The 13,387-nt window shown below is 49.3% G+C and overlaps 1 protein-coding gene across 2 annotated transcripts in view; it reads left to right on the top strand.

The window, feature by feature from the left end:
* Positions 1-13,387, top strand: part of GGA3 (golgi associated, gamma adaptin ear containing, ARF binding protein 3) — a 730,479-nt gene that overhangs the window by 71,310 nt on the left and 645,782 nt on the right. For both annotated transcript variants that reach the window (XM_086930774.1, XM_086930775.1), the window contains exon 2: positions 12,703-12,787. In XM_086930774.1, coding sequence (XP_086786900.1) covers positions 12,703-12,787 — 85 coding nt within the window. The remainder of the gene's footprint in view (positions 1-12,702; positions 12,788-13,387) is intronic.

Genomic DNA, 13,387 nt, shown 5'->3' on the forward strand with positions numbered 1-13,387 from the left:
ACCCACATCACGCCCCACTTCAGAAACCTCAATTAGCTCCCTATCCAGAAGAGACACCAGTTCAAGATCCTCATGCATGCCTACAAAGCCCTACACAACCAAGGACCGGCCTACATCAACAAACTTCCATCTACCAGCAAGAAAACTTGGTTTCACACTAGCCTTTGCACCCCCTCCCCCCAATCTGTTGCAGCCACTGCGGGTCGCTGCTCCTTCTCCCACATCACTGCCAAGACCTGGAAAAACCTGCGACTCCACCTCTGAACAGCAACCTCCCTGGTGGACTTCAGAAAGAAACTCGAGACCTAACGCAAGACCTGTGTTTATATAAAATATCAGATTTCCATCAGAAGTATATGTTATGCATATAGATATTTGGTAGGGATTAGACTAGTCTATTTAGATATTAGGCCGGGGGCGAAGCAATTATAGCAACATGTCTGCCACATTAAGGACCCCCATGTCTCAAAGGTAGTGTGAGTATTTCCCAAGCTATTCTCAGCTGTTCTCCAGCCCTCGTGAGCGACATCCGATTTCAGTGCACGCGCCGAAGGGAATTGTGAACAAAGCAGCAAGTGGATATTAAGGAAATTTATAGGAATTTGGGTAACACAACCTTCTGATGGATACATCTGCCAGTGGATTCCTCACCTTGTGAATATCCCCCGGCGTCAGCAACATTAGGAAATTCTTTTGTAGCTTTGCGCCGACGTGGACGATGTCATAGAGGCACAGCATCGCGCGCGCGGCTCTGCTGACGTCACAGACTCCATAATAGGTCCACGTAGGTGTGATGACATCAGGTCCCTTTTTTCCGCGTCGTCGACGCTAACGGTTTTCGAGGGATCCTCTGTAGCATTGATAGTAACTTTGTCACTATTGTAATTTTCTGTGTCTTTTCCAGTGTTTTTGACTCTGTCGTGATGTGGACTAAGAAGACTGGTTTCAAGCCGTGCGGCGAATGCGGGAAGATATTGTCAATCACTGACCCGCATGAGGAGTGCATATGGTGCCTGAGTTCCGATCACGACGTCCAAGGTTGTCATTCCTGTAGGAAGATGAATCCAAAGGCCCTTCATGAACGTGAGGCGAAGCTCCTGGTTGCCAAATTAAAAGGTAAAGAGGCCAAGAAGAGTTCGAGGTCGCGATCGAGGTCTAGGTCCCGGTCGAGGTCGGCTCCAAAGTCGTCATCGGGACATGATTCCAGATCAACGAAGAAGAAACATAAGAAGAGGAAGCAGGGGTCGGATTCGAGAGTGAAGTTGCCTAGTAGATGGCATCGAAAGAATATGGTATCTCCTTCTCCGGCGCGGGATCCGGAAGGTGAGGCCTTGCCCTTGGAGTCGCCGGATGCTCACCCTTGCACAGGTTCTTCAAGCGCTGCTGGAAGAAGACTGGATGGTGTCGATCGACTTACAGGATGCTTATTTCCACATCCCCATTCTGAAGTCGCACTGGAAGTATCTCCGTTTCACGGTGGGTTCGCAACATTACCAGTTTGCGGTCCTTCCGTTTGGTCTTACTACTGCGCCTCAAGTCTTCACCAAGGTGATGGCTGTGGTGGCGGCACATCTCAGAAAGTCAGGGATACCGGTATTCCCTTATTTGGACGATTGGCTGATCAAAGCGGAATCTCCAGAGAAGGTGCTCCATCATCTGCAGGTTACAACTCAGTTGTTGTACAGGTTGGGACTTTCAATAGATGTACCCAAATCTCACCTGGTGCCCTCCCAGCGCAACCTGTTCATAGGTGCGGTACTGGATACAACTGTATGTCAGGCATTTCCTCCTCCACAACGAAGTTGCGACATACAGGAAATGATTCCTTTATTTCACAATGGAGCGGTCGTTCCAGTCCTGAAGGTCCTTCGTCTGCTCGGTCTGATGGCTTCTTGCATTCTGTTGGTCAACCATGCACGCTGGCACATGAGGGCGCTCCAGTGGTGCCTCCACAGGCAGTGGTATCAGTACAACGGAGATCTCAGGGAGTCAGTCTGGATCTCCAGAGAAGCTGCGGCGGATCTATCTTGGTGGAGCGTGGAAGGCAATCTGTCTCAAGGAAAGCCTTTTCAGCTACCTCCATCGGTGGCCACAGTGATAACAGATGCATCCACTCTAGGGTGGGATGCTCATCCGGGGGATCTGGAGGTCAAGAGTCTTTGGTCATCAGAGGAAAGGTTGCTTCACATCAACCTTCTAGAGTTACGGGCGATACGTTTGGCACTCAAGGCCTTCCTTCCTTCCCTTCGCGGTCAGTCGATGCAGTCCTGACAGACAACACGACCGCGATGTGGTATGTCAACAAGCAGGGAGGAGTAGGGTCGCATTGCCTCTGCAGAGAGGTTCTGCGCCTATGATCCTGGGTTCAGGGCCATCAGATTTGTCTGATGGGAAATCATCTGGCCGGAGTTCTGAACATGCGTGCAGACAGTCTCAGTCGGCCGTTCTCGGCCGACCACGAGTGGAGGCTTCACCCGGAGTTGGTTTGTCACGTCTTTCGGATGTGGGGAACTCCTTGGGTGGACCTGTTTGCCACTCAAGAGAATGCTCAATGCCCATCATTCTCCAGTCTCCAGTTTCCGATGCAAAGAGCACTAGGGGACGCGTTTCAGTTGAGTTGGGACTCTCAACTGCTTTACGCGTTTCTTCCCATACCCTTGATTCCTTGGGTTCTGAGGAAGATTCGCCAAGACCGGGCCCAAGTTATATTGATCGCCCCGGATTGGCCAAGAAGGGTATGGTACACAGATCTTCTCCACTTCTCATCATGCCCGTCGCTCCGTCTCCCTCTCAGGGCAGACCTCCTCTCTCAGATGGAGGGGCAGGTTCTACACCCCCACCTCCAGACCTTACACCTTCATGCCTGGAGATTGAACAGGGCAACCTAAATTCCTTTTCTCTCCCACATGATGTGGTGGATGTCATTTTATCGGCCAGGCGTGATTCCACCAAATCTATTTATTTTTATAGATGGACTAAGTTTGTTTCTTGGTGTGGAGAGAAGTCCATTGACCCTTTGAAGGCTAAATTGTCTGATATTCTTCAATTTGCACTCTCTTTGGCTCAGCATGGTTTTGCTGTGGCTACGGTCAAGGGTTATCTTTCGGCTTTGTCTGCTTTTCTCTGTCTGCTGGATCAGCCATCCTTATTTAAATCTCCTGTGGTCTTGAGATTTTTAAAGGGTCTCATGAATAAATGTCCTCCTACTCCCTTTATTGTGCCTCAATGGGACTTGAACCTTGTGCTTACTTTATTAATGGGTTCACCTTTTGAACCTTTGCACAGGTGTCCCTTGAGACTGTTGTCTTTTAAAACGGTCTTCCTGATTGCGATTACCTCGTCAAGGAGGGTAAGTGAGCTTCAAGCTCTTAGTTCGAAGCCCCCATTCTTGACCATTCATGCTGAACAAATGGTACTCAGGACCAGGGCTGCTTTTCTGCCTAAGGTGGTTACTCCTTTCCATCTGGGGCAGTCCATTACCCTTCCTACCTTTTATCCTCCCCCCTCACCCTTCCAAAGAGGAGGAGAGACTTCAACGCCTGGACCCTAAGAGGGCGGTGAGCTTCTCCCTGGACAGAACTAGAGAGTTCAGAGTGGATGACCAGTTCTTTGTTGGTGCCAGAAGAGGCAAGGCGGTGCACAAGCGCACACTGTCGAGATGGATTGTCTTGTGTATCAAGATATGCTACTCTCTGGCGGGTAAGGAACCACCTGAAGGTTTAAGGGCTAATTCCACTAGAACAAGGTCTTCTACTTCTGCTTTGTTTAGGATTGTACCTGTAGAAGACATTTGTAGAGCAGCGACTTGGGCTTCCCTCCACACTTTCGCGAAGCATTACTGCTTGGATTCCGAAGTGAGGAGGGACAGCCACTTTGTGCGCTCCGTCCTCCAGGATTTTCTGGTATAGGAGAGTGGACACCCTCCTCCGGGAGTGCGGACTGCTGTGGGACTCTATTCACAAGGTGAGGAATCCACTGGCAGATGTATCCATTTTAAGAACAAGTTACTTACCTTCGGTAACGCTTTTTCTGGTGGATACAGTATCTGCCTGTGGATTCCTCACTGACCCACCCGCCTCCCCATTGTCCACTCTTCTATACCTGATTTACTGTAATGTTAATATTTTATTGTCAAAGGAAATGTGTTATTATAATTGCTTTCCTGCATTGGCTACACACTGTGTGTGTTCTTTTGTATAATTGGTACTATGTACTTCGTGTGTATATCTACTGTTGTTGATCCGTCCGTGTGCCTCGAAGGCACGGAAATAAGGGCGGAATTGATGTCATCACGCCGACGTGGGCCTATTATGGAGTCGGTGATGTCAGCGGAGCCGCGCACGATGCCGTGCATCTATGATGTCGTCCATGTCGGGGCAAAGCTACAAAAGAATTTCCGAATGTTGCTGACGCAGGGGGATATTCACAAGGTGAGGAATCCACAGGGAGATACTGTATCCACCAGAAAAAGCTTTACCGAAGGTAAGTAACTTGTTCATTTTGGCTATTGCTCACCTCCCTGTCAAGAACAGAGGAAGTCGATTCCATGTTGGGATTCTTTCATCCAGCCTGGACATAGCTACACTATAGTTGGCACATTGCAGCTCGTCCATATTGCGGCTTAGCCAGATGCCAAGATAACACACTAGGTCCGTGGCCCAAGGCAGGGGGAACTTGGATCCTATGTCAAGACCGGAGGCTTCAGATTATGTTTTTCTTTCTCCGCTGTTTATTCAAAAGTCACCGCATAGCAGCCAGAAAAGCAATAAACATGAAAAAATATATCACAAAATACCCAACATCGGGTTAATAAGATATACAGAAAAAAATCAGAACACATTCAGGGAACTCCATATCCCATCAGTCCATGTACATAGTCCTTCTACAGTGTCCATAATCCTTAAGGTAGGACGTCCATTTTGTGGTTTCTTCCTCTTTCTTCGCTGCTTCGCAGCCAGTTAAGTGCTTTTTCCTGTGCTCTCCCTCGTTATTGCAAGGTGGGGGTGTTTTGGGTTCTAGGCACGGTATATGTTTTGTATTTGGGCTTGGGGGCTCTTCATTGATATTCTTGTGCACGTTTATCTTTCAGAGCCCTGGTATTTTGTCGCGGGGACGTTTCGCCCCTGACGCGACTGTCCCCGAGAGTTGCGGTGTTACCTCCTCGCCGCTAGAGGGAGGCGTCAGGCCTCTGTCCTCCTCGGCGTGGTTTTCCCCGTCAGACGGGAGCCGCGCTGAGGAGGAGAGCCACGCCGGAGCCTTTCCTCTGCCGCCTCACCTTGACGCCCTGTTGGGTTGTATTGCCCCAATCCGATCTACGCCCTTAACAGGTATGTACTAGCGGACTACCGCGATTGACGCCTTCGGGTTGTACTTTTCAGCACTTTGGGTGGTTGGCCCGCTTGCCAGCTTTTACTTTAGCTAGCGCGCAGGGAGGCGGCCTTGACCCGGTCTCTGCTGAGAGGGTCTGCGGGCTGGGTGGAGTGCTGCCACTAGACTCCCTGGTTTGCCAGTGACAAAAGCCTTCATTAACCTCCGGTTGGCCCATACCTCTGGTCCCTAGTGCCAGTTAGAACTTTCCGCCCTTCCCGCGACATAGCAAGTAGGCAGCATGGCGGAAGGGTACTATATGGAGGAGGAGGAGGAAACCCACCAGTATTTGGGGGATGATGAGTTTTATGATGCAGTGGATCAATCTATCTACAGGTGTGTGCAGGAGATAGTGGGGCCCATGGAGGATCGGCTCTCGGCCCGTATTGCGGAGGAGTGCGCGAAACTGGCTCCCGCACCAGTGGGTGCCCCTGAGGGTTCCCAGTGCCTTGGGGAGGGACACCCGCCAGCACCCAAGAAGGTCTGTAGGGACGGTGGCTCGGGGGGTGAGCCGGGTGCGGATAAGGACGCCTTTGAACGCCTAAGAGATGCGTTTTTGGCTAAGGCAACCGACCCTCCCCGGCGTCGCTCCCGGCCCCGGGCCCTTCGGTGCACACGGGGACAGCACCTTCCTCTCCGGGAGGGCTCTCCCCTGCGGACACCGACGAAGAGGACTCAGTGCGGTCTTGGCGCCCGTCCGGTACTTCGACTGAGTTGCCTCAGGACGCCTCAGGTATGCTAGACCCGGATGATATCATCCATCCGAGGTCGGCTGCCTGGACGCCGGGCGACAAGGTCGCGAAGTTCGTGGCGGGGCTCCTCCGCAAGCCTCTAGAGAAGGAGGCGCGTAGTTGCCTGCGGGGAGAATGTCCTTCCGTCACTCGAAGGGAAGGTGGCCATGACCCCGGAACTGGACGGGTAGACGGCCACCTTTATGGCTAAGTTTGTGAAGGACCCTCGCAAGGGCATCGACCGCTCTTAGCGGTCATGCCAGGATAAGCTTCTGGATACCATAGAGCCCCTGACGAAGATCCTAGATATGGCGGAGGAGGCCAAGGCGTCGGGCTCTACAATAGCCCCTGACGTTCTGTCTAATTGGGCGCAGAGGGCAGTTATTTTCCTGGGCAACGCCAACTGCGCGCTCTCTACTGAACGCCGGCGCTCGCTACTCATTAAACTTGATCCCAAGTTAGGGGATCTGGTCTCTTCAGAGGCGGGAGCGGTGGCGCAAGGCGGCCTGTTTGGCGACCCGTTCATAAAGGAGTTGGTGAAGTTTGTTTCCACTTTTTCCTCCCTAGACAAGGCCCAGTCCACCATCAAGGGGGTGTTTCAACAACGTTTTTCTAGGGGGGCCGGTCGTGGTTGGGGCCTCACGACCGGCCGTGGCGGTCAGAACCAACCCAATAGGGGACAAGGCTCTGCCAGAGGCCAGTACAACTCCACGGCCAACTACAACAACTTCTACCCCACCAAGTGCCAACGGTTTTGTGGCAGAGGCGGCTTCAGGAACGACGCTGGAAACAATAGTTCCCACGGTGAGTGTAATCCATCCGGATCGAGTGCTAATAGGACGGCAGTTGGCTTGTTTCCCAGAGGCCTGGCGGGCCATCACGAGGGACGCCTGGGTTCTTCAGACCGTGCGAGGTTTCCATATAGAATTTTACGATCAGCCTTTCCAGGCGAGAGTGCCTCATCCAATTGTTTTCTCGCAAGAAGATTGGCGGTTGATCGACGAAGAGGTCTCAGAGCTGTTAAGCAAAGGGACCATTTGCCGATCAATGAGACACCCCTCAGGTTTCCTCAGCAATGTGTTCCTAGTGGAAAAAACGGACGGGGGCAAGAGACCCGTTATAAACCTTCGGGAGTTCAACGGCTGGTTGGTATACAACCATTTCAAGATGGAGGGTATACACCTCCTGAGAGTTGTGCTCTTGCCCAACGACTGGATGGTCCAGTTGGACCTCAAGGACGCTTATCTGGTGGTTCCCATACACCCGACTCACCGTCGATTACTACAGTTTCTCTGGCGAGACCAGATATTCGAATTCACGGCCCTTCCGTTCGGACTTTCCTCGCCCCCCTGGTGTTTCATCAAGTTGCTACGCCCGGCAGTGGAGGTCCTTCGGAGTCAGGGAATTCGGATGATCGTCTATCTGGACGACATTCTGCTTATGGCCTAATGTCCCAACAAGTTGGTGCTTCAACTCGACCAGACAATTTCTCTCTTGCAGGGTCTGGGTTTCATTGTCAACAAGGACAAGTTAGTCTTCACACCCTCCCAGAAGATGGTGTTCCTAGGGTTCGTGGTGGACTCAGTGCAGGCGTCTTAAGCCTTCCCTCTCGAAAGATGGCCAAGATCCAGCACGTGCTTCGGCAGACGATCGCCAAGTCTCACACGTCCCTACGACAGATTGCCAGGGTAGTAGGGCTTCTCTCATCCTCGATGCAGGCAATCTTTCCAGGGCCGGTTCATTATCGGGCCCTGCAGAGCCTCAAGGCTTACCACCTCAGAAGGGGCCTAACTTACGAGCAGTCAGTTCCTCTATCGGAGGAAGTGAAAGGAGAAATGTCCTGGTGGCTCTCCCATATGGAGGCGTGGAACGGCCGAGCAATTTTTGGGTCGATTCCGGATCTGATAATAGAATCGGACGCCAGTAGGACAGGCTGGGGCGCCCGCTGCAGGGATTTTTCCACAGGCGGCGGTTGGTCGTTAGAGGAGCAACAGCTCCATATCAATTGTCTAGAGCTCCTGGCGGGCTCTTTTGCGGTCCGTTGCTGGACCAAGGACTCGGCGAAGTCATGTGTTCTTTTACGGATGGACAACATATCAGCGGTCCGCTATGCCAACCACATGGGCGGCCCTCGGTCGCGGGCTCTAGCAGACCTGGCGAAGGGTTTTTGGGATTACTGCCTAGCCCATCAGGTCTCAGTAACGGCTGAGTACCTCCTGGGCCAGGCCAATCAGGTGGCGGATTGGCACTCGAGGTACCTGCGGGATTCGAGTCTCTGGAAGCTGGACGCACGGGTGTTTCACTGGTTGGAAACCATGTGAGGCCCGTTCTCGGTGGATCTGTTCGCGTCCCGTCTCGACTTCCAGTTGCCGAGGTTTTTCAGTTGGAGACCGGATCCTTTGGCGGAGGGGACTGATGCGTTCCTCTAAGATTGGAGTCGGGAACAGCCCTACGCTTTTCCCCCGTTCTCGATGGTGGTGAGGTCGGCAGCCCATCTGCGCCGCCAGAAAGTTGACGTGGTGATGGTGATGCCCTGGTGGAGGTCGCAAGTTTGGTTTCCGGTTCTTCTAGAACTTTCTTGGGATTCTTCAATCCTACTCCCCTGGTTTCCTCATCTCCTTTTCAATCCAGACGGGGAGCCTCATCACCTCATCATGCAGGATTCTCCCCGCCTCATGGCGTGGCGGCTTTCAGGAGACGCTGGTCGCTCCCGGGACTTTCGGGCTCGGCTGAATCCTTCTTGTCTAAAGCGTGGGCCGACAGTACAACAAAGAGGTACATCTCGGCTTGGTTCAGGTGGGTTCGTTAGTGTCTTCGACGGGACCTGGATCCCCTGGTCGCAGGTGTCGTTCCCATCTTAAACTTCCTAGCGGAGCTGGCGGCGGATGGGCTGGCCTACAGGACCATTAACGCATGCGTTCGGCGATCTCGGCAGCGCATGAACCACTGGATAGAGCTCCCATCGGGGAGCATCCCTTGGTTTGCAGGCTTCTTCGGGCGTACGTCTTTCTTTACCCCCGGAGCCGAGGTATCCCGTCTTGTGGGACGTGAATGTGGTTTTAAACCTTTTTCTTTCCTGGCAGCACAACCGCTATCTTTCAGTGAAAAAGTTATCAAAGTTGGCTATGCTTTTGTGTTTAGTGTCCTCTCGCCGGGTTTCTGATGTGCGTGCCTTGGATATCTCTGCACGGATGTTTTTCCCCTGAAGGGGTTACGTTTACTGTGGGACACCGTACGAAGTCCGCTACGAGATCCATCTCGTATCCGGCCTTTGTGGACGTTCCCAAACTCTGTGTGGTGCAGTGTTTGAAGACGTACGAAGACGTGGCGGTGGAATTTTGCCCCCCGGGCGAGAGGCAACTTTTAATTGCTCTTCGAAAACCGCACAAGGCGGTATCTTCCCCCACTATCGCCCGTTGGGTGCGGTGGGTGCTCCAAGAAGCTGACATTGATACTAAACAATTTGGGGCTCATTCGGCTAGAGGTGCCATGGCCTCGAAAGCTTTCTCCTTAGGAGCACGTTTGGAGGACCTGATGCGTGCGGAAGACTGGTCCTCGGACTCCACTTTCAAGCGGTTTTATTTTAAGCCTGTGGTGGATATTGCAAGTTTGGTGGTTAATCAGCTTTGAACAAGCATAATCTGAAGCCTCCGGTCCTAATATAGAATCGAAATTTGCCTAGCATAGTAACGGTAAGTTTCAATTCTATTAAGGACACGGAGGCGAGGATTATCCCACCCATGCTTCCTGCGGAGATCCCTCCCCGTATGGCTGTAAGTAATCAGTTTATCCTTACATGAGATCATTAAGACTTGTGATGCTGAGTGTTGTTCTTAAAGGTTTGGTCGTTTTCCTCTGGCGGAATGGCAACGCTCACGCTGTTGTGTTTTTCCTGCTAGGCAATGATGGCGCAAAACAAGACCGTGGATGAGGTGGCGTGTCTTGCGCGAAGAAAGAGGAAGAGACCACAAAATGGACGTCCTACCTTAAGGATTATGGACACTGTAGAAGGACTATGTACATGGACTGATGGGATATGGAGTTCCCTGAATGTGTTCTGATTTTTTCTGTTGATCTTATTAACCCGATGTTGGGTATTATGTGATATATTTTTTCATGTTTATTGCTTTTCTGGCTGCTATGCGGTGACTTTTGAATAAACAGCGGAGAGAGAAAAGCATAATCTGAAGCCTCCGTGTTCTTAATAGAATTGAAACTTACCGTTACTATGCTAGGCAAATTTCGATTCAAACGTCTGCATGCAGTCAGTGAGTGAAAACAAAATGGATTTAGACCAATTTATCTGGATACTGTAGTGGTTCTCAAATCTAATGACTTCCTGTATAATTGGTTCAAGAGTCGTGGGGGTTCCGGACATAAGCTTGATCATCAGTTTACATGGAGAATAATATCCTGCGATACGTAAAGTTAAGCCCCCACTGAGAGTGATGTTGTCTTTCTGGACGTGAGCGGCTCCATTGCAATAGCGAAAAGAACTGGAGAGAGGGGGCACCCTTGACAAGTACTGCGCGTAATCAGGAAAGAGTCCGATATCATCCCATTTATACGTACTGTGGCTGTCTGGGATGTGTACAGTAGCTTGTTAAGGTGTAAAAAACCTTGACTAAGTCCCAAGCAGAATGAATTGAGAAGCCCACTCTAACAAATCAAACGCCTTTGTAGCGTCTAGTAGAGCAATGACCTCAGCACGGCTGGGTTCCACGTTGGGTATGATAGTGAACAGCTTGCGAAGATTATGTGATGTGAATCGCCCTGGCACAAATCTGGAGTGGTCTGGGTGTCGGACAGAAGAGCAAGGAGGCGGTTAGCAATGATTTTAGCAAAGATTTTATTGTCTACATTAATCATCGATAATAACCTCAAGGAATCACACTGGTTCGCCGGCATTAGACTAATCTATTAGGGGAAAGTACGGATGTGTGATGTAAATGCTTTGGATTTTTCTACTATTTGTTTTACATAATGACTACTGGGATTATCATAATACCATCATTCTGATACATAAGATGCATGTGCTGATAGACACCTGTCAGTTCTCCTCTTCGAAGGAGGTTTGACAAGCATTGTCACCTTGGGGCTTCGGAGATCAAACCTGGCGTGTCCGCCGTGAATTGGGAGGAATACAAAAGTACTACTGGGTCCTACAGGTTATTTGAGCTCTCTGCACATATTATACTTGTACAGTTTTGTATGTCAAATTTCTTCAATAATTGCTGGTCATTTATGGCTACTTGTTCCACACCACCCTTCTTTAAAAGAAAAAAAGTTTTTTGCTTGACCTTCGTCTTGGTCTTTTGGTGCATAAAACACAATTCTTAGATTAATTCCAGCAGAAGTCGTGATGCACTGTACATTCATAATACATGACAACAGTTGTTTTTTTTCACCACTGCCCACAAATCAAGTCCACATACTAGCTTGCAATAGTGCCTTTTTCTCTAAAACATTTACATATTCTGAATAGGCTTTGGATAAGCGTGGTAAAACAACTAATTCATTTGATTGCTAACAAATTCATGGCCCTTCCCCACCTTTAGCTACGGTTTAATAGCTCTAACAAGTAGTGGCAGCATCACCGGGGAACAATGTTGTAAATAAACATTGTGCACCTATCCCGTAATGCAATCACATTCTTTTTTACATGGATTTATTGATCTGACAGCACCTACTCGCCACATAAGATGTAGCTTTCTGCACCGATATGTGTTTTCATAATTGTAATAACTTAGGACTTCAAGCTGCAACAGTTTAAGGTCACTGAAAAAAGTTAATTTGCACACCCATAACTATTAATAATGTTGGACCGGGGACCTCTGAAACTTTATCTCAGACTTTGAACTCATAATGTTTTTTGTTAATTTTGAGAAACTTATCACATATTACATATTACATATAATTGTTGCAGTGCACATGAATCCTGCTGTATGTATTATCTCAGTTATTAGCAATGGTACTTTGGGTCTGGTGATTTACCCTGTTAACACAGGATTTCATTATGTTTTTTTTTTACAAACCACACCTCCCTGGCTTTGAGACATAGCCTGTCGTTTGTAGGTTCTAGCTACACTTGATAGTCATGACATGGGACAAGTGGTTGACCTCTTGTGTTTGAGAACAGAGTAGGTCAGATTCCATGAGGGCTAGTATGAATATATAAAAATTAGAACGTAATTCTTACACCAATAATGTGCCGTGCATGTAAAAACCATAAAAACACCCTTTAGTAGAGAAAGAATACATGTTCTACCCTATCTGCCCTTTGGTCAATTTCTTGTTAGTATCGTTGCAATGAAATTCTCCTTCTCTGTAGTGGTGAGTAAGTTATTGGTGAGAAAGTTTCAGTTTGCTAAAACCTACATTGTAGTTTGTTAATAATTTTGTTCTTCGGTGTGCAGGTTGTTTGTAAAACGAAGGGTATGAGAGAGTGTAACTTTAACTATATACTAAACTGAGCCCTGCAAAGCCTCCTTGCCATGTTATTCAGACCTTTGGTCCTTGCACATAGAGTTGACTAGCTTCCCTGGTATATCATTCTGAGATAACTGATCTTTGGATTTATATTTTTTTGTCATCCTCTCAAAAGATAAGGCTACAAACCCTTGCAACAGACAGGAAGACTGGGAGTATATCATGGGCTTCTGTGACCAGATGAACGCTGAGCTGGAAGGGTATGTAAAAAAAAAAGCTCATTCACAGTTTGCACTAGGGGCATTTGTATGAGAAATTTTAATGTTCATACCTTCATTTACAATAATGTGCAAACTATTGGCAGCAGTTAAAGATCACCATGCTTTTTTGTGTGTTTTCAGTAGTCAGTGATGTGATTGGGTTTATCGATTTATCAGAAAACAGTCGGTGTCTCAGTTCTGCAGTATCACAAATGATTATGCCTCTTAAAATATTGGAGATAGCTCTTCCCATTAGTTTTGCCAACCAGTGATTCTGAGTTAGTTGTGTTTTTGGATTCATTGCTGTCTCTTATTTGGAAGTCTATTGATGTAAATGTCATGGTACTTATAGAGCGCACTGTCACCAGACGGTCACCTTGCGGTGTCACCTATTCGGCTTCCTGGCGCTGATACTCATACCGCTGTGGAACCCCTCCTGGCTTTCCCTGTGAAATGTCCACTCCTGGGCACCCCCAGGGTGAAGCCAGGCATCCTTAGCTCTGTTTGGGCCGGTGTGGAGGCTAAGCAAGCTATTGCCCAGAGTTGCAGCGTGGGGCCCGAGATTAGAATAGGCACCGAGGCGAGAATTAACAGGTCTGA

This window comes from Lissotriton vulgaris, chromosome 7 (assembly GCF_964263255.1).
Source record: "Lissotriton vulgaris chromosome 7, aLisVul1.2, whole genome shotgun sequence".
Taxonomy (NCBI): Eukaryota; Metazoa; Chordata; class Amphibia; order Caudata; family Salamandridae; genus Lissotriton; species Lissotriton vulgaris.